This window comes from Phlebotomus papatasi, chromosome 3 (assembly GCF_024763615.1).
Source record: "Phlebotomus papatasi isolate M1 chromosome 3, Ppap_2.1, whole genome shotgun sequence".
In the NCBI taxonomy this organism is placed as follows: Eukaryota; Metazoa; Arthropoda; class Insecta; order Diptera; family Psychodidae; genus Phlebotomus; species Phlebotomus papatasi.
This window is the reverse complement of record NC_077224.1, coordinates 1,772,756-1,799,473: the sequence shown is the minus strand read 5'-3', so window position 1 is coordinate 1,799,473 and position 26,718 is coordinate 1,772,756. Positions and strand designations below refer to the sequence as shown.

The 26,718-nt window shown below is 34.9% G+C and overlaps 2 protein-coding genes across 3 annotated transcripts; both read left to right on the top strand.

Annotated features, from left to right (window-relative positions):
• Window positions 1–2,518: 2,518 nt before the first annotated feature.
• Window positions 2,519–5,540, top strand: LOC129806436 (mRNA cap guanine-N7 methyltransferase). The gene is made up of 2 exons (XM_055855028.1): window positions 2,519–3,751; window positions 3,825–5,540. The coding sequence occupies exons 1-2, from the start codon at window positions 2,623–2,625 to the stop codon at window positions 3,899–3,901; spliced, it is 1,206 nt and encodes a 401-aa protein (XP_055711003.1). The 5' UTR covers window positions 2,519–2,622; the 3' UTR covers window positions 3,902–5,540.
• A 1,501-nt stretch (window positions 5,541–7,041) lies between these two features.
• Window positions 7,042–25,941, top strand: LOC129806420 (DNA topoisomerase 1). Of its 2 annotated transcripts, XM_055855002.1 has the most exons (8): window positions 7,042–7,439; window positions 7,971–8,365; window positions 12,074–12,956; window positions 13,033–13,133; window positions 16,716–17,845; window positions 21,290–21,540; window positions 21,620–21,813; window positions 24,830–25,941. In XM_055855002.1, the coding sequence occupies exons 1-8, from the start codon at window positions 7,398–7,400 to the stop codon at window positions 24,930–24,932; spliced, it is 3,099 nt and encodes a 1,032-aa protein (XP_055710977.1). In that variant the 5' UTR covers window positions 7,042–7,397; the 3' UTR covers window positions 24,933–25,941. The 2 variants fall into 2 exon arrangements, with proteins under 2 accessions (XP_055710977.1, XP_055710978.1); XM_055855003.1 differs by lacking the exons at window positions 7,042–7,439; window positions 7,971–8,365; window positions 12,074–12,956; window positions 13,033–13,133 and adding an exon at window positions 13,171–13,397.
• Window positions 25,942–26,718: the final 777 nt, after the last annotated feature.

Genomic DNA, 26,718 nt, shown 5'->3' with positions numbered 1-26,718 from the left:
CCCAGCTGGGAATTTCTTATAACCAACACCGAAAAGTAAACAGAATGTTAACAGCCGATGTTACCAATTTCATGCAAGTGGAAAGTAGGTGACGGTTGGCATGAATTTCATGCCATTTGTCCCCACTTCAGCTGGATAACGAAGAGTCCAGTGTAATCCTGTGTCCTGACTCCTGACCTGATCCAAGTGTTCTGTAAAAAGTAATGAGGTAAGTACCCAAAAAAAGAGATAACAGAGTTGAGAAACATTGATGAAAATCTGAGAAATTTCGCTATACAGAAGACTCTGTATAGCGATACAAATACTCAATTGATATTTTGATAAATTGATAAATATATACTCAATTGATATTTTTAGCAAATATTTCAAAATGCTCTAGCTCGCGAACTGGTTGAGATTTCTTCTTATTCTTTTTTTTATTTGAAAGATAATTTTATACTTTATGGCAGAATCACATGAAAATGCGTAAAACCAACGAAATACGGTGAGGGCTTTGACGGTGACGGTGAGCATTTTACTGTCAATGTGATTCTGCTCTTACTTTTACTTTTACACAATGGCGAAAAAGTGTTTACAAAGTGGCGAAAAGTACTGAAACGTGCATTGTTGCAGAAAATGTAATTTTTCAACCAGATACCCAAAAATTCCCGAGCAGTCTCTTGGTTCAATAGAGACACAATGCTTCAAAGCATCTGTACACGAAATTTCATTTTATTTCGACAAAAATTATAAGAATTACAAGGGTATCAAACCTTAAGATGGCGAAAAGTACTTACTCGACCCTAAATTTGTCAATAAAATACATTTTCATTTGAAAAATCAAAAAAGAAATTTTTTTTTCAAAAACGCGATTTCGAAAAATTTTGATTTTTTAACAGTTTATAAGTATTGTGGAGTACTGTATTTCCTGAAAAGTTGAACTCAAAATTTTGAGTTTAACTGGTATTTTTTCTTTTTTGAAGATGTTATGAAATTTTGAATATTTAAAAAAAAAATATGCGCAAAAGTGGAAGCTCGCCTTTTCAGGGAATGTAGTACTCAATGTTACTGATCAACAGAAAAAAATGAAAATTTTTGAGAATTGGGTTATTGAGAAAAATTAATTTTTATATTTTTTCAAAAAAAATTCTAAATACCGTTACAAAAAAACTTGAGCAGATAATATGAAAATGAGTATATCGTTTTAAAGAGTATAAAATTATCTTTCAAATAAAAAAAGAATAACAAGAAATCTGAACTCGTTCGCGAGATAGAGCATTTTGAAATATTTGCTAAAAATCTCAATTGACGAATGAAGCGCGAGACGCCATCTTTTAGCGCCATGTATCTCCGGCCAGGATTTTTTTTGGGCGAAAAAAAATAGGGGTATATTATTTTATCGTGTATTTTAACATATGTAAAATTCAAAAACATCCGAGACCATGAAGGGTACTCCTATGGTCGTCTTGAGATGGATTGGCCCTTAACTCTTTCGCGTCACACTTTTATTCAGCAGATGAATTCATGTAAAATTGAGTTTTTCCTAATGCTTTATGATCAAATATAATAGTTCAGAGAAGAAAAAAAATTTCCATTGTGTGAAAACTCGGAAAAACCCCGGGTCATATATGACCCTGTTGTCCTCAAGGGAAGTGTACATATCATTTTCAAAATCTATATCACGGGCTTTTTAAGAGTTTTTTTTTGCTTGAAGTTACGAAGTTACTAATTTGGCCAAAACCATGGCAAACTGGATTGTCTTGATGAACACTGTACTCCTGGTGTTCAAGGAATCTTCCTGGTAATCCCTTGAACAGTCACTGTCACAATATTTTGAGTGGTATTTGGCAAAAATAAACTTATCCACATATTTATTCACACACAAAACAATTGCACAATATGAGACGCTTGCAGAATACTCTAAAATATTGCAAAATATGTTATAATTCATCAGATATAAGATAAAATGTCCAGGAGCAAGATGTTCCACCTGCATTTCACAAAGAAAAACAATGTCGCAACTACATTTCGGTATAGGTTTGGGACGAAAACACTATTACCCTTGCCTTAAATACTTGTTACCCTTGCCGACAATAGGGTCATATATGACCCGGAAAATTCTACGCGCTTTTCTGGAAAATTGAGAGTAGTTTATTATATCAAAATATGCAATATACAATCTTTGGATATTCTATTTTGTGTTTCTAAAGAACTTTTTGCTGAAAATAAATTGATATTATAAAAAATGTTGAAAAGGTCATTTCACAAAGTTCGAAATTAGTGATTTTTGATCTCAAATATTTTCTTTTCCTGAATATCTGGAGTCTTGAGAAAATTAGCCATGAATCTTACATCCTTCTATTATGATGTCGTGCACAAACCGATTGAATTCAATTAATGTAAATAGTCAAAAAAATTGTTTTTTCCTCGGGTCATATATGATCCTATAATGACGCGAAAGTGTTAACAGAGTTGTTAGCCAGCTGTTTTCCAACTGTTAACACCTGGTCAGCCGGGCTGTTAACGCAGCTAGAACACTGTGTTGGCCGGGACATTCCAGTTTTTCCAGTGGACTGTCGATTTGACAACTGGAAGGGTGTTTACTTTACACAGAAAATTTGTGTATATTTTTCCTCAAAGAAAATGACTGAAATAGAGGAAAGTGCTGGGCAGAAAACAACGGAAGTTAGTGAAGATGGTCCTGAGGAATCCCAAAAGTCTGAAAGTAATTTAAAAAGAGCACGTGAGGATGATGGAGAGAGTGCAGCGAAGTACAGAAAAGTCGACGGGGAGCATACAAAAGTGGTGGCAAAGCACTACAATACCCTGGAGGAGAAGGGTCTGGCCGAGAGGAATAAATCCCGCATCTTCTACCTCCGGAACTTCAACAATTGGATCAAGAGTATGCTCGTGAATGAGTACACAACGAAAGTGAAGGATAGTCTGCAAGTTGGGGCTCCACTGAGGGTCCTGGACATGTGCTGCGGCAAGGGAGGTGATCTGCTGAAGTGGCAGAAGGGGGGCATCTCTCATCTAATCTGCACAGACATTGCAGAGGTGAGTATTGATCAGTGTAGGGCGAGATATGAAGCCCTCGCTGCCAGAAGTAAGAGATTCGCTCCGGATTTTACGGCTGAATTCTTCGTCTGTGACTCCACCCTGGATCGCCTACGGGAGCGCTACAGGGACCCATCGGTCGATCTCAATCTCGTCAGTTGCCAATTTGCCTTTCACTACTGTTTCGAGTCTCTGCCTCAGGCTGAATGCATGATACGCAATGCATCGGAATGCCTGAAACCCGGAGGATTTTTCATTGGTACCATTCCCGATGCCAATGAAATAATGCGACGGAAGAAACTCTCGGATTCTGACACATTCGGAAATGATGTGTATAGCATAACATTTCAGTGTGACACGGAGAATCCGCCCCTTTTTGGAGCCAAGTACAACTTCCACCTGGAAGATGTTGTCGACTGCCCCGAATTCCTCGTGCATTTCCCAACTCTGGTGAAGCTAGCACGGAAATTTGGTCTTGAACTTGTACTGAGGGAGCGTTTTGGGGATTTCTACCAACGGATGATACCCCGTGGAAGGGGATTGATAGAGAAGATGCAAGCCCTTGAGACATATCCACCATTTTACGAAGGGAATCTCAACAGCACAACTCCCCATGACTACAGCCATGCTCAGGAGTTTCTCGATAAATCTGGCTCTCATGGGAGGTATTCCAGGCGTCTTGGGACTCTCTCGAAGTCCGAATGGGAGGCTGCAAGTGAGTCTATCTTCCCAAGAAATTCCCCCTTTGAATGCCATATCAATTGCTAGCTTTGCTGGCTTCTTTTCAGGTCTCTATTTGGTTTTTGCCTTCCGGAAGATGAAGAAGGTGTGGAACAAGGAAGGTAAGCCCGAATTCATCCAATGAAGTCAACAGTCTGACCATCCTGACCATTTTATTCCAAGTGGAATATATCCATAAAAGGCGTCTTGGACATCACGATGTGATTGTTTTATGTTGTACAGAATTTTGAGTGACAAAATTCCCAAAAATTCATATATTTTAAAATGTTTCAATTTTTTTCTAGTAATAAATAGAATTTTTTTGAAAAATTTCAAAAAAAAATGAAAAAAAATCATAATTTTGTGGAAGGCCGAGGCGGAACCCCGGCGGAACCACTACACACTAAAAGAGAACACGGAACACTAAAAGAGTCGCTTGGATCTTGCATATTTTTTTTAACCCTTTAACGACGAGACACTACGGTCTGAAAATCAACAATAAAAATTAAACTGAGAAACATAATGAATGATAAGTCTTACATCTAACCTTGGAAAGTCCAATAGAGCATGATTTGGTCTAGGATGATTAATTAATGGATGAAGCATTTTAATTCACAAATGATATATTTTTCTTAAATTCTTTATTATTTTTAAGCTTTATATCCCACAAAAATAATATAACACGAAATGGTAGCCACATATACAGAGAATATATTTATATTGAATTTAAAATTTTACTGGTGTTAGGGGAAAGGCTCATAATTTTGTCCAGTTTCTTATTTTGGACACTTTGAGGATAAAATTGGACACTAAAAATAAATTGATTAAAATTATGGATCTTTAATCCAATATTTGATGAATAATGAATTCTATCTAAATATTTGTTCTTTTTGGAAGATTTTGACACTAAATACGTTAAATTTTGAATATGATTTGAGTTGAAATTGCTTTGTTGAAAATTCAGTGTGAGCAATTGCTTACGAGAAATATGACAGAACTTCGTGTTTACTTCAGTCTTATTTAGCTGTGGTGAAGTACTAACAATTTTTCTTCGCTCTTTTTGAATGATGAATATTCATTGAATAGTGTGTTGATTCACGTTAGTGGTGATTTGTACATTTGACCTGAAGTGAGATTTGCCTTGTGAATTAGATTTTTCGTGTGAAAAATGGGAAATTTTTTAAGACATTTACCGGTGAGGTGATGGCTCTTATTTTGGACAGGTGTTTTTCTCATGAAATTTCGTGAAGTTTTAGCTTTTGTGATGACTTGGTTGGACAAATGCCTGGAGAAACAAAGGAGCATCATCTCTACGAACGAGATGTAGCGAGAAATGCGTTGAAAGGCTCCCGGAAAGGCCAGGGAATGAGCGAATCCGCACGTACTTGGAGTACCGAAGTCAACTCACTTTAATGAATGATATGGAAAGTTTCCATATCATTCACCATAAGTTGTCCAAATTAATAACCAAGTTGTCCAAAATAAGAGTCAAATTCACCTCTACATATCAATTCATTTTTAAACGTATTAAAACTAATTTCAGTAAAAATAAGACGATAAATAGCTTGCCAAATTTCTAAACAACCCTTCTGAAAAGAGAGTAACAAGAAATGTCAATTAGTATTGAAAATATCGCACTTCAAACTTGGAACTCCGATGCTTATAAGCAGACTGTCCAAAATTATGAGCCCTTACCCTACAGATAGAAAATTTTTCAGAAAAATTCAAAAAAAATGCGAATTTTACATCTTTTTCATAAAGGTTTTAGGACTATTATCCTCGTGCAATCATAAATTTTGTGCTAATAACATAACATTATATACTCTTTCATTTAGTAAAAGTTTTAAAATGATTAAATTTGGTTTTATACCAAAACTAAAAAACCACTTAAGAAAAAATATACCACATTTTTGTACGGAAAATATTTGAGAATGCTCTGCCCTGGATTTGGTTTATTTTGTGCTTCTATAAACGATAGGGACAAAAATAACCCAAAAATTTAAGTAATTTTTCTGACAATACCAATGAATAATATTTTTCGCTTTAATGAAAAATATTACGTAGGAGTATTGTAGTTTTTATTGCCAAAAGGGTTTTGCTTAAAAAAAATTGGAAGAATAAAAAATAAATAAAATCAATTATGAATTTGAGAATTTAAAAATTCGCCATTTTTGAGCTTAAATATTTACAGTAGACTCTCGCAAATTCGGCTCTTTTAAGATCGGGCTACTTTTTAATTCGGGCAGCGGTTACATTTGAAAAAAGTTTGTTGTCATTTTTCAAGTTTGATTAGGATTATCAAATGAATCAAATATGCTCAAATTTGGCATGGTTTGTCTTAATTTTGATGCGATTTTGCATTATTGAGGGATTTTTATGCAATTTACGATATATATGAGTGTGTAAACTCAATATCTATATATGCAGATGAATAAAAAATTGTTGCATTTCAAAAAGTTTGTCGCCCGAATTTCTGTCTAATTCGGCAGACATATCGGTCCCATATGCCCGAATTTGAGAGAGTCTACTGTATTTGAAATTCAAAATATTTGGACGCGTTCGGGCAGTTTCTTGCACCTTTGCAGAGGGCGCTAGTATAGCAAATTTACCACTTTGCTCGTGGGAATTCCGTCTGTTGTCTGTTCACACAGTTATCGCATTTTTTATATTTATTAGTCCTCTTTCAACAAATTTAGGCAAGAAGAATTCCTCAAGAATAATTAAAAATCCTAAAAACATTAAAAATTAAATGCCACAGCTACTCTTTTAGGGTTGCCAGATTTAAATGCAAAAACGACTTTTCCCTTTAGTAGTGGTTCCTCTGGCTTCTAGCTTCTAACAATAAATTTTTATTGAAATTACTGCGGAAATTGGAAAAATTGACTTCGAAATGTAATTCTAGCAATCGTTTTTTTCAAATCCTGGCGACTACCCAGCGAGCACCAAATGCTAACCGAATGCAATTCAGCTGAAAACATATGTATTTTCAGCTGAATTCTGCTAACCTTTAAACAAAATTGGCGATTCAGTGCCATTTCCATATATTTGGTTAGCACTTTTTGTTCGACAACTGCTGATCAGTCAGCAAATTTTTGCTAGTCGATTCAGCAAAAATATGCTGAAAACGCTACTTTTTTCAGCTAAGTGTGCTCGCTGGGTACCACTACAAAAGCAAAAAAAGATCTTTTCTTTAGTGTTGGTTCCTCTGGAAAGAGGTTTATATTGTCCGATTTGTCCTGTGGAACTTCCAATGGATTCCTGATACCTTTCTTTATAGGGTTCCTTCCAGTCATTCCAGTGTTGTCATCGCCGGCAGTGCGTACACAACGTGAGGGTGCATATTTCATCAATTTTATTGCATTTAAACCTATTTTAGTGTTTCAAAACCTAGCTCAATCATTTTCTCTAGGCCCTTTCTCGGGTAAAACAGTGAAAAATCGTAGGAAACTGTTGTGAAAAGACGGAAAAAGCCTAAAAGTTTGGTGTGAATGAAGTGTCAGTGAGGTGAACACTGCGCGCCATCTACGGTGGTCGCGTCAACTACTTTGGACTTGGTAAAATTCACTCTCTTTTTCATCGTTTTCTCCCTTGTCTGGCTACAAATTCTCGGGACTTAGAAAATTTTTCACTTTGCTGTCGAAATGAGTGTGGAAAATCCCCAAGTTGAGCCAATGGAGGAAGCTGTAAGTACCAAAAGTATTCAATTGGGACCAATGGGTGTCATTTCGGTGGGAAATTTGTGGGAAAATGTGGGTTTTTCGGGGATTTTACATGTGAACAGAGAAAATGGCGACAGAGACTAAGTCCACGTCCATTGCACTTTTAGTGAGGAAGACGCAAAATGAGAAAAAATTCTATCTCAGTGAAAAATGGTCAGATTTCCATGGGACCTGGGCCAAAATGTTTTTCATGCAATTTTGGGAATTGTGAGTGTTTACGGGAAATTTCACTGAGGGGGACTCCGCCCCATTGGGGCCCCCCTATGCGTCATAAATGGAGTCTTGCATGGTTTCCGGGTGGGATTTGTTGCGCTAAAGTCAGGGAAATTGTTTTTTTGTGTTGAAAAATGGGGGAATGGGGCTCTTGTTCCACTTTTTTTTTCTGGGGAGGTCACAGTTAATTCCCTGCTTAGCCCACATTGTCCAGAATTGAATTAACACGTGGCCACATGTCTCAAGAATTGAGGAAAAATCCCACGATGGGGAATTTTACAGGCGCCGGACGCTGAGAAGAGCGTCAATGGGGAGCAGGAGCAGCGTCTCAATGGGATCAGCAATGGGCATTCGGATGTTGTTAGCTCATCCGTTGCTGGGGCTTCTAGTGGCGAGAAGAAGCACAAGAGTAGCCATCATCATAAGTCCTCCAGTAAGGACAAGCATAGGGATAAGGAGCGAAGTGAACACAAATCCAGCTCCAAATCTAGCCATCGTGACAAGGAAAAGAGCTCCTCATCCAGCAACCATCATCGCGACGAGAAGAAATCCAGCTCTTCGTCTCATCACAAATCATCCAGGGACAAAGATCGTGACAGGCATCACCACAAGAGTAGTCGCGAAGACAAAGAAAGGACCAAGGATGACAAGGACCGGAGTAAAGATGAAAAATCAAGGTAAGTTCCCTCCCTGCAATTTCCATCTTATCGCGTATTTATTGCTGGAAAAATTGACTAGCAATTGGCATTCAAAAAAGCTTCAAAGACATTTCTATACACGACGAAGCACGTGAAAGCAAAGTGGCAATGGATTTTGCCATTTTCTTACTGCAAAATGTGCGATGAGAATTCTTTCTCAATATTCTAAAAGAGAGGGAACACGAAATAAGTTGATGGATGAACGTTTAATGACAATTTCCGATAACTGACCCATTTAATAATTTTGATGAGCAAAAAAATGACCTTAATACAACACGATTTTTTTTTTGCTTACAGAGATTTTTTTATTCAAAGATCAGTGTAGCTCTTCCAGGTATTCCTTTTATTACGAATTTTCATTATTCATTTTTTTAAAAGAACTTATCAGGGGCTTACAGAAACGCAATAGGAAGAGAGCAAGGTGTACTAAGGCTAATTTTTGTCAAAAATAGCATTTTTGACAGAATTTTGACGTTTCCAGCTACATCAGAAAATTGCTTACAATCTGTAAAGACCTTTAATGCGTCTACAGTATACACATAATGACAAATTTTCGTCAAAATTGCTTTTTCGAAGGAAATATCCTGAAGTGTTCTTGACGAAAATGTCAAAATGCTGTCAATTTTTGACGAAAATTGTTCCAAAAGTGTAGAAGCCTTTAATGGCCTCTAGAAATTTCTTTAAAAAATGCATTTTTAAAGAAAATTTTCCCTATCCTTGTAGGCAGAAACGTTAGAAGTTTTTAATAACGGCAATTTTTGACGAAAATTGCTTCTAGTGTGTAGACACCATAAAACTTCTACAGATTGTGACAAATTTTCGTCAAAATAACTTTTTTGAAGGAAATCTCCTGAAGTGGTTTTGACGAAATTGTCAAAATTATGTCAATTTTTAACGAAAACTGTTCCAAAAGTTTAGAAGCCTTTAATGGCCTCTACACATTGGGAGCAATTTTTGTCAAAAATTGCTTTTTTGAAGGAAATTCCCTGCAGCGTTGTAGGGGGAAACGTCAAATTTTTGTCAAAAACGCAATTTTTGACGAAAATTGCTCCCAATGTGTAGACACCTTAAAGCGTCTACATATTGTGACAAATTTTCGTCAAAAATTGCTTTTTTGAAGGAAATCGCCTGAAGTGGAAATGTCAAAATTCTGTCAATTTTTGATGAAAATTGTTCCAAAAGTGTAGAAGCCTTTAAAGCGTCTACACATTGTGACAAATTTTCGTCAAAATTGCTTTTCTTTAAGGAAATCGCCTGAAGTGCCCTTGGCGGAAATGTCAAAATTCAGTCAATTTTTGATCAAAGTAGTTCCAAAACTGTAGAACCATTCAAAGCGTCTACACGTTGTGACAAATTTTCGTCAAAAATTGCTTTTTTTTTAAAGACATCGCGTGAAATGTTCTAGGAGGAAACATAATTCTGTCAAAAACGCAATTTTTGACGAAAATTGCTCCCAATTTGTAGAGAGGCCTTTAAGTCGAGAAATGGCTTAGTGAGAAACAGATGAGAATTTAGTCAAATCAATATTTGGATTATAGTTACGTTAAGTCGTCTCTCGGCTTAAGTCGTAAGTCAGTTTAGGGCAGCTTCGTCGTAAAGGCGTCTACACATTGGATACAATTTTCGTCAAAAATTGCATTTTTGACAGAATTTTGACGTTTCTACTTACAGAAATGCTGAAGATTTTCTTCAAAATTTCAATTTTTGACGAAAATTGCTTCCAATTTGCAAAGGCCATAAGCCTCAACTTCTTTAATTACTCATCAGACAAGGTTTTAAGAAAACTTTGGTTTAGCCAGGGGCCCCTCGACATTTCATTTTTCCATACGTTTTTGCATAGAGGCACTGAAGACTATTGGCAAGTTTTAGTTGAATTCCAAAAAAATCGCGCGATAATCATTGTAATTCACCGTTGTAAAAAGTACTACGATTAATGTGTGTATTGGGACTAACACGATTATCCCGGTCAAGGGGTGGCATTAGTTCTGAAAAATGCCACCAGTTTTAGTGTAAATTTTTCCCTGTTTTCGTACACATTTCACGAGATATCTCCAAAACTACGTAGATTGCCAATTTAGGGTTTCCGGTTTGCGTCTTCGTTATTAAATTGGCTTTTATTTTGTGTTAGTATTTTTTGCTAATTCATTCTACAATGACAGAAAACAGCTAATAAACTCAAAAGTTTTTTCGGCTCGCTAGAAACATGTATGGGAAACATAGGAAATGTCATGCCCTTGAGTTACACTGTTTGTCTCCATTTAGAAACATTTTCTTGTCTCCATTTGGATTAATATGTTTCCAATAGAAGCATTTTACACTCGCGTATTTTTCTTGTATTTAAGAAGTTTTAAAATTATATTTAAAGAATTTTCACTAAACAGTAACATTCTAGAAGAGTCAAGGACGTCAAGGAACAAATTTATGTAATTCTCTTCAGAAAAAATATGAACTTTATCTGTTGAATCTTCTGTCAAAGTTAAAGCGTCTCGAAATGGTTTTGAATTAGGACATTTACCCTATAACGCATTTCCTTGTGGGAAATTCAAAGGAATTTCTAGTCTGAAGCTGTTTAGGTTAAGTGTGCCAAATTTCGGCCACCTTTTTTGTTCCTCGAATTTCCATGAATTTCTAGTTTTTGGATACTCTTGAGATTGTACAATGCAAAAAAATAACAAAAAATGTCGCTTCGACGAGCAAGATAATCTGAAAAAGGCATTGAAAGAATTCTGTAAGGGCAAGAAACTATGAGAATGAAGGTGGCCGGAATAGACCACCAATGCTACGTTTAAATTTTTATTCATTTTAAAATGTATTAAGAATTATTTTAGAGAAAATAAAAATGATAAACTGTCTGCAAGGTTCCAAGCAATATTCCTTTGTAAAAGAGTAACAAAAATATTCAATTTTTATTAAAAATATTACATTTCAAACTTGAGACTTTGTCGCTTGCATGCAACTATGCCGAAATTTGGCACACTTACCCTATTCTTTTTTTTATTTGTTTTTTTCTTTGAAATTCAATTTTGTTTTATTATATTTTTTTTTTCAATTTTACCCTTTTTATCCAAATATTTTCTTTCATATCTATCACTTTTCTTTATTTCCTGTTCTTGATGGCGCTCTATGCGAACCACTGATATCGCCTTAGTACGCTACTCTCTGCATAAAATTGTTCTTTGTCAAAAATTTAAACAAGGAAAATTTAATTAATTAAAATACTATTAAAAGTGGAATGTGTTCTGCAGTATAAAAGAAACTTTAAATAAACTATTCTAGCTTTCTATTCAAAAGGGTGAAAAAGTCACTACACTGAGAAAAAAAATAGGGTGCGATAAACTTTTTTTCCTCATAACTTTAACATTTTTTGGGTGTAAAAATAAAGCAACATTTTTTAATGTTAATTTTACACCTTTTTAAGGGTAAAATTAACATTAAAAAGGGTAACTTTAACAGCTAATACACCTAAAAAGGGCAATATTTACACCGATTTTGGATCAATACTGCAGAGTAAAATTAACATTTCCGGAATGTTATTTTAACTTTTTCGGATTTCTCTCACAGTGTAAGAATTATTGTAAAAAAAACTGAATTCTTTGATGAAAATTAAAGAGAATGTGAATGCAGAACATTTAATTTTCCTCTTTGGGCAATTCTTTGAATTTTGATTAATTTTTTTTGCCAACACAGCAAAGACAAGGATAGGGAGAAGGATAGGGACAAGGATAGAGACAAGGACAGAGACAAGGACAAAGACATGAACTCTAGCAGCAAGCCCCGTGATAAGACATCATCGTCAGGGGATAAGCATCGCGAGAGGGATAAGGAGAAGGACAAGGATCGTCATCACAAATCTTCATCGTCTCACAGCAGTAGCAAAGATAAGGACAAACATTCCAGCAGTTCGTCGTCGAAGCATCGGGACAAGGACAAGGACAGGGAGCGCCATAAGGATAAGAGCGAGCATAGGGAACATCGAGATAAGGATAGGGAGAGGGATAAGGAGAAGGAAAAGGAGAGGAGGGAACGCAAGGAGAAGGAGAGGCGTGAAAAGGAGCGTCGTGCCAAGGAGGAGCAACAGCAGCAGCAGCAGCAGCTTCTGCTGCAGCAACAGGAAGAAAATTCAATTGATCAGGAAGATGCCGAAGAAAATGCCCAGAATGATCAATCATCCTGGATGGAGGATCAAAAAGTGAAAATGGATGCTGTGGTTAAAATTGAACCACTCGATGTGTCTCACAATAGCTCTTGTGACTATTCTCTATCCCAGTTCAATCCCAACGAATCATCATTCAAAGTCAAGGACGAAGAAGAAGACGAAAATGAAGAGGACAATAGTGTCAAGGAAGAAAATGAGCGTGAAGATGATGATGATGAGGAGGAAGATATTCCACTTCATAAAAGAAAAGCCCGTGTATCGGATGAAGAAGAGGAAGATGAAAAGCCTTTGACGGTGAGGAAGAAGGTGAAGAGTGAGAAGAAAAATAAAAGACGCTCATTTGATTCCGATGAAGATGATGAAGAAGAAGATATCAAGCCCAAGAAGAAGAAAATTAAGAAGGAGAAAGAGAAGGTAAATTCATTTTCTTCCTCAGACAACTTTTCCACCTCTCACTAATTTCCACTTTTATTCAATTTTTTTTTAAAAGATCAAGACGAAAGCTGAGATAAAAACTGAGCATAATCACACAGCATCACCCACAAAGGGCAGAAAGAAGAAGGAGGAAGAAGCTCAGGATGTATGGAAATGGTAAGTTCATTTTTCGCATTCGAATTTGTTACGTCAGTCGCCCCGGAATGTCAGTTGTGAGCCCAAATGTCATTCCAAAGAAGTATGAGGAAAAATTGTTAGTGTTTTTTCAGCCAGAAATATGATAAAAAATTCATATTTACTGTGTAAATTGTTGACAAAGAGTTTAACAGAGTGTCCTAATTGGTTACGTGATGAAAAATTCGTGAGATTCTGCATCAGAAGAGTATTTTCATCCCTGAATGTTCACCTGGTGAAATTGAGGTTATACACATGGAAGAATAATTTCACGAACACGTTTCTTTTTTCAATTTGTTCAAATTTTCTTTTTAAAGTCTTGGGCAAAATTTTAAATTACGGTTTTATTCTAAAAATTAACTTTGTTTCTTTAACACTTCGTAGAACCCTAACTAAAAGTGTCACGGAAGGACCAAGTGGCAGCCGCTGCCATTTATCGGGTTTTACATAATATTTTGATATTTTTACTTATATTTTAATATTCGAAGCTTTAGTCAGTTCTTTTCTGGTGTCTGAATCAGAAATTTCATCTCCTTGGGTACTGTATCTGAAGATTTCTAACCATTCGATGTTTTCATCTTTATCAGAATCATATGGAGTAAGGGAAAGCGGTCTGCCTTTGAATGTTTTAATTTTTCTCGTATTTTTCAAAGCAAAAATTCTACTTTATGAACTATAGTTAATACTATTAACTATTTTCTATAAACTTCGATTAACAAAATGGATTTTTAGCTTTAGGAAATAAGAGAAAAATTGAAGCATTCTGATTTTGACGCATTTAAAGGTATGTCACTTTTCCCTATATTTCATCTCAATAATTAGCAAAAACACTTTCAAACTGTTCTTTTAGGGCTTTTAAACATTAATAATCAAGAAAATAACATCTGCAGAACGTCAAACCCTCATATAAAATGCATATGGCAGCAACTGCCACTTGGTCCATCCGAGTGCAGTTTTTTGTTTTTGCAATATATTTACATTAATATTTAATTTTTATTAAAAAATTTATAACGAAAAAATAGCTAGATAAATTCTGCACGCATTCAATCAGGCGTCCAGGCGAAATGATATATTCTTCACTATAAAAAATAACATTGAAAACTAAATTGACAGCGGCTGCCACTAGGGTCCATTCAAGTGTTAATTTTTTTTTAAATTGTGCTTTAATTCCTCAAGATGTTTTTAATATCCTGACATAAATGGCTTTGACAGTTCTGAGGATTAGCGATAGACGTCTTAGCATAATTATATTCGAAATTTTAGTATGTTATAGTTGGGCCTTATAACTTTCGATCAGCACCAAACTTAACTCTTTCGCGTCACACTTTTATTCAGCAAGTGAATTCATGTAAAATTGAGTTTTTCCTAATGCTTTATGATCAAATATAATAGTTCAGAGAGAAAAAAATTTTCCATTGCGTGAAAACTCGGAAAAACCCCGGGTCATATATGACCCTATTGTCCTCAAGGGAAGTGTACATACCATTTTCAAAATCTATATCACGGGCTTTCTAAGAGTTTTTTTTTGCTTGAAGTTATTAATTTGGCCAAAACCATGGCAAACTGGATTGTTTTGATGAACACTGTACTCCTGGTGTTCAATGAATCTTCCTGGTAATCCCTTGAACAGTCACTGTCACAATATTTTGAGTGGTATTTGGCAAAAATAAACTTATCCACATATTTATTCACACGCAATACAATTGCACAATATGAGACGCTTGCAGAATACTCTAAAATACCGCAAAATATGTTATAATTCATCAGATATAAGATGAAATGTCCAGGAGCAAGATGTCCCACCTGCATTTCACAAAGAAAAACAATGTCCCAACTACATTTCGCTATTGCATTGGGACGAAAACACTGTTACCCTTGGCGACCACAGGGTCATATATGACCCGGAAAATTCTACACACTTTTCTGGAAAATTGAGAGTAGTTTATTATATCAAAATATGCAATATACAATCTTTGGATATTCTATTTTGTGTTTCTAAAGAACTTTTTGCTGAAAAAAATAAATTAATATAAAAAATTTTGAAAAAGAAAAGTAATTTCACAAAGTTCGAAATTCGTGATTTTTGATCTGAAATATTTTCTTTTCCTGAATATCTGGAGTCTTGAGAAAATTAGCCAAGAATCTTACATCCTTCTATTATGATGTCGTGCACAAACCGATAGATTTCAATTAATGTAAATAGTCAAAAAAGAATGTTTTTTCCCCGGGTCATATATGACCCTAATGACGCGAAAGAGTTAAATAAGTGAGTGTAATCGACTCATTTCAATCTTGTGCCAGCTGGGTTCTTCACTAAAAAATTTCTAGCAGTGATATTTTCGCTAATGACACCTGAGGTTTAATTAAAAGTGAATTAGGGAAAAGGCGACCCATTTAGTGCATGCTGACTTATTTCAGTATTATCATTATTTTATAAATTTTCTTTAATATTTTTGATAATTTATTTTTATATTATGTTTCTGAATGAAACAGTGAATAATTCTATGGATTTAGGAGAAGTAAGAAAAAGAATTTCATCAGTCTAAAAACAAGCGTTTAAGTAGCACTTTATGGAAAACGATCCAGTTACCAAAATTTACTATATAACTTGGAATGGCAGTTTTTTTTTCGAAAAGATACTTAAAGTGTGAAAAAATGCATAAAGTATTACACATTAGGATTACGATTTCAGGTCCATTTTTTTTAATTTTTGAGTTTTGGACCCAGAAAAAAGGCCTAGGCTTCCAAGTTTGTCAGGAAATATGAGATGTAGGACTAGCTTTTAGATTATATGATCATGGATGAAATTCATTTAGTATCTTGGGAAAAAATCAATTTTTACGAAGCTGCAACATTACAATTTACGAAGCTGCAAAACCTTTCCCTAAATCCATTAGCTCTGAAAAATGCCACCAGTTTTAGTGTAAATTTTTCCCTGTTTTCGTACACATTTCACGAGATATCTCCAAAACTACGTAGATTGCCAATTTAGGGTTTCCGGTTTGCGTCTTCGTTATTAAATTATCTTTTATTTTGTGTTAGTATTTTTTGCTAATTCATTCTACAATGACAGAAAACAGCTAATAAACTCAAAAGCTTTTTTCGGCTCGCTAGAAACATATGGGAAACATAGGAAACGTTATGGCCCCTGCCCTAAATGGTAAAAAAAGAGCTAATAATTTTTAAATATTTATTTAAATTGGTGGAATGATCCAGTCACCCCACCTTACTATAATCGCTACACATTGGAACAAAATTCCTCAAAGTCATTTTTGTCAGAATTTGTAAAGGGAATCATCATTGATTCGAGACATTTGAGATTATTTTTCAAGGAATTTTGTTGTTTTCTGCTGGAGAAAGTAAAAAAAGCGTTTGTCTAAAGTCTACTATGATTAACTTTATGTCAAGCGAATGGGAAATATTTTTGTGTACACATTTTATTTGTAGTGTCCAATTTTACCCTCACAGTGGCCAAAATTACAAGCAGTTTCCCTATAGCCCTAAATTTTCTCATTAAATATTTTTTTGGGCTATTATTTGGAATTTTCTATTTAAATTTACCAGGTGGGAGGAAGAGAAGCGCGAAGATGGTGTCAAATGGAATTTCCTGGAGCACAAGGGACCAGTTTTTGCACCACCCTATGAGCCCCTTCCGGAGAGTGTTTACTTTGAGTATGATGGTCGTAAGATGCGACTGTCACAGGATGCCGAAGAGATTGCCACCTTCTATGCTCGAATGCTTGAGCACGATTACACATCGAAGAAGATCTTCAATGATAACTTCTTCAAGGATTGGCGAAAATCGATGACATCGAAGGAGCGTGAAGTGATAACGGATCTGAAGAAGTGCAATTTCCGCGTGATGGCTGCTCACTTCCAAAAACTGTCGGAGGCTAATAAGAATCGCACCAAGGAGGAGAAGTTGCGCATAAAAGAGGAGAATGAGCGCCTGATTAAGGAATATGGTTTCTGTACGATTGACGGGCACAAGGAGAAGATTGGGAATTTCAAGATTGAGCCACCGGGTTTGTTCAGGGGACGCGGGGAACATCCCAAAATGGGAATGGTGAAGAGGAGAGTTGTGGCGAGTGATGTTATGATCAATTGTTCAGCCAAAAGTGAAATTCCTAAGCCACCGCCGGGATTCAAGTGGAAGGAAGTGCGTCATGATAACACGGTGACATGGTTGGCGTCCTGGGTGGAGAATGTGCAGGGTCAGGTGAAGTATATCATGCTGAATCCCAGTTCGAAGCTCAAAGGGGAGAAAGATTGGCAGAAATATGAGACAGCTAGGCGTCTCGATAAGCAAATTGATAAGATTCGCTCGACATACCGCGAAGAGTGGAAATCGAAAGAGATGCGAGTGAGACAGAGAGCTGTAGCTCTGTATTTCATTGATAAATTGGCTCTGAGAGCTGGCAATGAGAAAGATGAGGATCAAGCTGATACAGTGGGCTGTTGCTCACTTCGCATTGAGCACATTCAGCTGCACAAAGAATTAAATGGGAAGGAATATGTTGTAGTATTCGATTTCCTTGGTAAAGATTCCATCAGGTATTACAATGAAGTTGAAGTGGAGAAGAGGGTCTTCAAGAATCTTGAGCTGTTCTGCGAGAATAAGAAGGATGGCGATGATCTCTTTGATCGTCTCAATACATCTGTCCTCAATGAGCATCTCCGTGAGCTCATGGAAGGTAAATATCATGAATTTTGCTTAAAACCCATTCCTTACCATGGTATTATACATGATACGCAAATTGAGTGATTTTTGATTATTTATTTCTGGGCAATTTTTATCCGAATTGCTGTCGGGAATGGATTTTTAGTTACTTTAGTTCTTCAATTACTCGGGAAAAATAGTCCGATGGAGATGAAAATACATTTTGTTGTTCTTTTCTCGCTTCGCGGAAGGTCATGCAAAATTTTTGCTCAAAATGGCGGACGGAAAATACGACATCCCGTCGAATTTGTTAAAATTGGCTTCTTTCCTCTGTCCTGATTTGAATTCTAGTTCCCAATTGGTGTTCTTGGATAGTCACTCTATCTAAAGCAATAGAGTTTGTAATGAATTAATGCACAGAATTTAAATTCAGTGACCGTTATGACGTGTGTTTGACTGAGGCTCCCCGCGCCCCCATATCAGATAAAAAAAATTTCTTTTCAAAAAATTCATCTACTAATCTGTACGAAACTAAATCCCAAAATATGAACATTCTATCTCAAGTATTTCTGGTACATTGGCTGAATGGGTTAGTAATTCTTAACAGTCCTACTTAATATTTACTTCCTAACAGAGCTCCGTGAGTGAAAGTTGAAGTGAAAAGTGGAAATAGAGCGAAAATAAGTTACATATCTTGGAATTGGTTTATTTTTACTTTAAGTAATTCCATTTCAAGATAGAGTTTTTATGCACAAACTTACTTTAACTCGAATGCTTTTATTAAACAGTGATTTTATTTTATTCATTTTAAATTTATATTTAATGCAACAAACGGAGTGGAAAAGATGTTCTTAAAGCCAGTATTACTAGAAAAAGAGAGATTTTGTGCATTTAAAAGTTTAAAAGGTTCTTTCGATCAGCCCTAAAATTACAGAAAACTTAAACGAGTTTGATATTTCCATTCGAGCTTCTTTATTGTGAAGTTTGTTACATTTTAGCTTTAGGGGAAACTGGGTCACCATCGGAAATGGGTAGCACCGAGCACTGGGGAGCAAGGAAGAAACCTCCACGCGTATTTAGAGCTCTTATTGGAACTAAATCGGTGCTCCTGGACAGTCCCTTGGGAATTATTGATCTTTCTACCAGGAGGCTAAAATAATTGAGTCTCGAAAAGAATGTCGGCACGGTTAATAATTATAATCAAACACTATTATTATTAATAATAGTGTTGGTTGTGATACGGCTACTTATGATACCGTCTGGACACACGGTCTGCTTCTAAAACTCGCTACAACTATTCCATGCAAAAGAATTGTTAATTTAATGACAGCCCTACCCTCAAGTAGGTATTTCGTGGTCTTTTTGGACGGAAAAATCAGCCGTGTTAGAACTCTGAACAACGGCTTGACACAGGAGTCTGTATTGGCCTGACACTTTTCATTGTTTATACCAGCAATGAACCGGTGACAAAATCAAAGAGATTTCAGTATGAGGATGACATCGCTCTTTTAACAGAGAGCAAAAGTCTTTCGCATAACGCCCAGGTTCTGACTGAGAACCTGGATTTTCTTGATAGGTATTTCGCGGATTGGAGGTTTTAATCGAATCCCCGAAAACAGAAGTTTCACTGTGTTATCACACTTGCACATTAAAATTTTAATATGATTCACATTAATTGTCGCTGGTGAGAGTCCAAATGTGTAATTTGTGTGTTTGAATCATTTTATATTCAAATTTTGATCTATTTGTTGATAAAAAGATAGACTTGGCCCGCAAAATTTGATATAAATTGATTTATAGCATTAATGCGAAAAATTAATGAGATTTTCTCTTTAATTTTTTAATATGAAAAATATTTATGCTTTAGGTAAATTTAAACTTATTTTTGCAGGTCAAGTCCACTTCTTTATCAATAAATAGAAAAACCCCTAAATATTAAGTGACTCAAGGACACAAATAACATATTTGGAGGCTCACAAGCGACAATTAATGTGAATCACATTAAAATTTTAATGTGCAAGTGTGATAACGCCGTTAAACTTCCACCTGAACAATGGTATGGCTAATGCTATTGTGAAGGTGAAATTTCAAGGTAAGAGTCTGAGGCATAATCCGACGCCAAAGTATCTGGGAGTAACTCTTGAGAGAACCCTAACTTATAGGAAAAATCTTGAGATTCCCTTGGATAAGCTCAAAACTAGAAACAATCTCCTATGAGTCTATGCTGGGAGTGCGGTATCAGTACATTTTTACAGTATGGAGGGGCTAATTTGTCTTCCACAAAGTTTAGATTAGGATTGTAACCCTGTTTCCATCTTGAGCTGTAAAATGATGCTGGTAATTTAGCATCGTGAATTAACGATAAGCCCTTGCCCTCGTACCACTCAGAGCTTCCTCATCCGCGCTTGTTCTACCATAGTCCCAAAGAATATTCTGACAGTTAAAATCGCCAAAAACAAAGCGGACAGGAGATGTCGCGAAGTTACTAGACTCCAAGAATTGAAAGTTCTCTCCCGGGGGCTTGAAAATGGATGTTACCGAGAAGTTTTCAAAGTCTACGGTCAAGATCACTATGTTGTTGGTGTCAGTGAGTGCAACCGATTTGACGACAATGTCCGATTTTACGAAAATAGCGCTACCATACTTCTTGTGGGTCATCTCAATAAGCAACTTCATGCCTTTATATAGAGGGCAGCCAATATCTATTCTTAAATCTACAGATACTTAGGAGGTGAACTGCTTATGCAACCGACTGGTGTGGGCTCCAGATTGTCGAGAGCTCTCCGCACTATGTCCTATCACTTGCACGATTCAATACGAACTCACATCCGTATTTATTGAAATCGTACAATCGACTAATAGTGAATTAATGTGAATCACTAATGTGATTCACATTAATTGTTGCTGATATGTGTCCTAATGTGCAATTTTTGTTTAGATCTTTTAGAAATTGATTCATTCAGTGATAAAAAAGTGGACTCGGATCACAAAAATTGGTTGAAATAGATTAAAGTAGGATAAATACGATTTATAATTAATGAGCAAAATAATGAGCAAAATTTGCTCATTAAATTTTCATCAGGTAACACTTTATTGCAGTTATTCGGGTGGTTTCTGCGCCACAATTTTCCCACCAGTTTATTCGTGATTAAATTGTTATAAAAAGTAGTTCCAATACCTATTATTTATTGCGAACAGGCATGATGTATCAGGCAAACAGCCTGATACATCACTTCTCAGAAATCATCTGATTCGCGAGAAGCTATTGAAAATTTAACTCTTTTAAGTAGCTGAAGATGGAAATATGTTCTGAAAGATACGAAAGTAATTTACGAAGTATTTAACCTTGCACATGTTAGAGAATCCTTTATTAAATTAATTTTAAAATGCAAAGAGTATTTTATTAAGTGGAATTGAGTGTGCAACGGTGTAAAAGGTTTTTCTTTCTTCAAAGAAAATCTTTTGTAAATTTTAACAGGTTTGACCGCAAAGGTGTTCCGTACATACAATGCATCGATAACACTGCAGAATCAATTGGATTTGCTGACGGATCCGGATGCCACGGTGCCAGAGAAATTGCTGCAATACAATCGTGCTAATCGTGCTGTGGCAATTTTGTGCAACCATCAAAGGGCAGTGCCCAAGTCTCACTCCAAGAGTATGGAAAATCTCAAGGAGAAGATCCGTGTGAAGAGAGAACAAATTGATGATTGTGAGGCTGAAGTGAAGGTAAATAATGTTGTTTTAAATGAAGATATTAAAAAAAACGAACTGATTAATTTATTTGAATTTTTTTTTGTTTGAGCAGGATTTGCAGAAGCTAGCAAAGCGTGGTTCAGTAAAGGAAAAAATGGCATGTGATAAGAAGAAGAAGCAATTGGACAGATTAAAGGAACAATTGCAAAAGCTTGAACTACAAGAGACTGATCGTGATGAGAATAAAACCATTGCCTTGGGCACATCCAAGCTCAATTATCTGGATCCGCGAATTTCCGTTGCTTGGTGAGTTTTCTTTTTATTTACTTTTCTTTTTGACCTTGAAGACCCCTGAAAACTTTACAATTCCCAACATAAAAAAAATGATTTCTTCTCGACTAGAATCTTGTTTGGGCTTATTGAAAATTTTGATACACTTCTAGCCTCGAAAATATTAAGAATATTGTATAAACTTACATAAAAAATTACATTAAAAAAAACATAGGTTTCCGAAATTCGGTCCCTGGAAATCCTTAAAATCATTGGATGACAGAAATCTCGGTGTTTCGAAAATTCCAGGATCCTGGAAATCCCAGGATCTCGAAGATTCGAGGACCCACAAAAATCCTGGGGTCCCGAAAATCCCGGAATCTCGAATATTCCTGTATCCCGAAAATCTCGAGATCATGAAAGTCCCGGAATCTCGAAAATTCGGCTGTCACGTAAATCAAGGGATACCGAAAATCCGAAAATCAATACATAAACTTATCATTCACTAGGAGATCTTGAAAAGTTCGAAGATCTATTTGGAAAGCCAAAAAAGAGACATACTTTACTTGTTGATGTTCGAATTTCGAAGTGTTCAAGTGTCAAAATGTATTGGTCTTCATTTTGTTGTGACGAAAAACACAAAGCAACGACGTTTATTGTTTCTGTCCCATTATTTAATCACTCCGTAATCACTGAGTAACTCTTTTGTGAGCTTTTTAGTGCAATATTTCGTAAATTTTATCCATCTTGTTCGAAAATTTAGTAGAGCAAGTGTGCCAAATCCCGGCCAGCTTGCAATTCCGGCCATAGTTTTCGTTTCTCGAATTTTCATGAATTTTTGGTTTTTACATACTCTAGAGATTATACAATGCAAAACAATAACAAAAAATGTAGCTTCGACAAACGAGATGACGTGAAAAAGAAATTGGAAGAATTCGCGAAGGGCAAGGAACTATGAGAATGAAGGTGGCCGAAATAGGGCATCAAAGCTATGTCTATATTTTTATTCATTTTAAAATGTATTAAGAATGATTTTAGAGTAAATAAAGACGGTAACCTCTTTACAAGGTTCCAAGCAACACTCTTTAAGGAGAAAGAATAAAAATATTCAATTTGTATTAATAATATTGCATTTAAAACTTGAGACCTTGGCGCTTGCATGCAACTATGCTGAAATTTGGCACACTTACCCTACTAAAATTCGAAATTAAATTTGAATTCTTCGAACATCAATGACTTTTTGTGCAAATAGAGATCCATTTACCTTTTATCCAAGACACTATTGAAGAATCAAACCCTTTTCCAGCCATCTGTTAGGGCCTCGACAGACTTGAGGATTAGCCGAGAGACGGCTTAGCGTAATTATATTCGAAATAATGATTAAACTACATTTCCATAAATTTTCACTAAGTTGTCTCTCGGCTTAAGTCGTAACTGTGTCTATGGCATTATACTTCCCTCAAGTGTGTCTTGGCTAAAACAGAAACCCGTGCATATTTTCCATTTCATCTCGATTTTCCAAGAACAAGGTATACATTAACATTAAGGACATCGTCAATAAATCGTCAATCGGGAGTCAGCCTATTTCAAGATGATTTTAATCATCCAATTTGAATCCAGTCCAATTATTTACAAAAGAAGCTGAGATAATAATAATGTAATAGAACATTTTATAACGAGAGATTAAAATGACTTCAAAAATTGAAATCAAATTGAGTTTACTCAATTAATGTGTTTTTTTTTATTGTTCTTCAGTGTACAAATAAAATGTAGTGAAAAGTTCTTAAGTGTAAAGTAGATAGTGTTTAGTGATGAAGTACAGTACAGTGAGTGTTAGAATAAATTTCGAGGATCAGTGAAAAGCTCGAATGTGAAACTTTCTTTTAGTGAGTACTTCTTTAACTTTCTTTTGTGATTACCAACAACTGAGGGCAGCCGTAACATTTTTTTAATGAAGAGTTATATCGTTCTTGATATTTTGGTTGGTCTTACGTAATTGGAGATCAATTTGTTTAATTAAAAGTGTTTAATTTAGTTAATTAATTAAAGTGATTGATGAAAAAATGCGTGAAGTGATTCAATTTGTAAAACACCGTTTTCACTGCGAGAAAAGTGAGAAAACGAGAAAAGCGCTTTTCAAGCTATTTTAGAAAAAAACACAAAAGACTGCAGATCGTTTGACCAATGCAAACAACAAGCGGCGAGACACGATAATGACGTTTCTTTTCGCCGTGAGACATCAGAAATTGCTTCGCTTTTTTGTTACTTTTTCCTCTATACCTTTTGTTACTTTTTACCCCAAGTGGCCATTTTTAATAAAAGGATTTCTGGAGAAAAGAACTTTTGTGAAATTCTAAAATAGATAGCGGATTCGTATTCAAATAATCCAAATTATTTAGAAAATATTCACCAGTGCATCAATTTTGGAAAATAAGTAGGTAATAATTGTTATCTTTTGCAAGGAAAATAATTGAAAAATACGGCTAAAAATTTCGATATTTTTTTATTTTCTAAATTCCTTGTACGAATTCTAAGAAACTTACGACATTGAAGGTCTATGGAGGCTCTCTATAGAAAAAATTTGAGCTGTTATCTTTTTTTACCTTGGAAGATATTGAATTTTGAATTTTTCGATTTGTGACTTCTTGCCCCAGTTTCCCCTAATATCTCTCATTTTTAGTTCCAAATCGAAATTGCATGCAATCCGAGTTTGCTCACTTTAAGAATCTCACCTACAATAAACTGATTTAAGTTTATCTGTGCATTTTGATTATAATTACGTTAAGCCGTGTCTCGGCTTAAGTCGTAAGTGTGTCTAGGCATTCTATTTTAGCCGAGACACACCTTGGAGTATTTTCCAAGACTCAATGGGGCATAGAATTGTTATGGGTCATTTTTTTTAAGGTCGCAGATTTCTAAACAAGCAATTATAATAATTTTTTGCAATTTAATCGAACAAGCCCAGAATTCGCAATTTAAATTCAGGAATTATTATCTGTATTCATCTCATATTAATTGTTCCTGTTTGTTTTTTTATTCTTTTCTTTTTCAGGTGCAAAAAATACAATGTTCCAATTGAAAAGATCTTCAACAAGACACAACGTGACAAATTCCGCTGGGCCATTGATATGGCAGATGAGAATTATCGTTTTTAAAGGTCAACAACAACAAAAAATTAGGAAATCTATTAAAGACGTATTGTGAGTGAAGAAAAAAAATAAGATGAAAAGGAACCACCTTTAATATTTGGGAATATTAACTAAACTATGGGAAGCAAGAAAAAAAAATTCTTATAAGAGATTTTGACGTGAAAGAAGTGCAGAATAGTGTATCCTTAAAAAATGAAGGTAATTATTTTGATTTATTTTTCTTGATTAGTTAAAAATTTTATTGCAACTTGCACTTAAATCATTAGATGATGTTTTTTTTAACCATTATTTTATCAATAAGATATGTTTTTGACATAATTCTACGTAATTAGGTTTCTTGTATTGTAACAATTATAATGCTGAGAATAGAAAATGATTTTTTTTTTAAAAAAATGTAATTTTAAAACAAAGTGCAAAATATCAAATTTAACAATTTCATTATTGAAATATTAATACAAGAAAAAAACATCAATTAATCCACTTCACAGAGTAAGGTTTTTTTTCAATGATTTTTTGAATACAAATAAAAAAATAGGAAACAAAAAAATAATTTAAGTAAATAAAAGAAAAGGTAGAGATAGTTTGACAAAAAAATACAACACGCATTAATTAGTAATTGTGAAGAGAGAAGTTCGATAAAAGTAAGATTTAAACAAAAAGCTTTTTTTCTTACACCACGAAACAATCCACATTTAAGATTAGGAATTATAAATTTAAAAAAAAAATTACACAGGATAAAACAATTTTTAACTTATTAGTTAGAATAATTTTTTTTTAATTAAATAAATGGTGAAAATTAAATTTTTCAAAATATAGGTTATGATATTTTAAAAATGACGTTTCTTTTGCAATGATAAAATGTAAAGATTACTAAAGTAAGGTAGCTATTGAGGTAAAGATAAAGAGTTCTTCTTTTGTCCTTTATGCGAGTGATTTTATGAAAATTGGTCAGAAGAAAAAAAACAAACAATGACTTGGTAATCTAGTAGAGAATAAATAAAAATTTGAATGAGGATATCAAAGTTTTTTTTTACTGATTAAAATCTCTTACTTTTCTTCTTTATCATCTGTTTTCTTTCTCCTCGGCGTACCTTGTTTTTTTTGTGCCATTACTGGGGCATGGAAAAAAGAGCCGCGAAAAAATACATAATAGCTATGTATAATTGATTAAATTTTTATCTTGGTCATTTTGCATTTCATTCTTGTATTGAGAGAGAGAACAAAAGATATTTGTCACTTATGTCCCCATGAGAGATGGATTGCGCAATAGAAAGTCAATAAACTCCAGCCAGAAGCATGATTCACTTAAATGTAGGTATGTTGTGCTGTGGCAAGAGGGAAAAGAAGCATAAAATTGGGCGATGGTGAAGTCGTGTGAGATAAAAAAAAAGAACTGGGGTAGTGAGAGTAGGATAGAATTAAGAATGAAAATCTCAAATGCAATTGTTCCGCTTTTGAAATTTTCTTTTTCAACCACACGCGGGAATCGCACAAGAAAACGACAAACACTCTATCGAACAATGGTAATACCAAGGGAAATTGTCAAATTAAAAAAAAAACACATAACTTATTTTACAAATAATTTAAACTTTTTAATTATAGTTTTAGTATAATTAAAAATAATCAAAAAGAAATATGCCAAAAAAAATCTTTGGTGGTGGGTCACCTGAAGCCAATATCTCTTACCGTTTGGTCTCTATACAGAAAAAATATAAGGTAAGGGAAGTAGGTATCGGCCAGTTAAGAAAAATGCTCCATATTTTGCTTAAAATATAGGTTCTAAACCAATTTT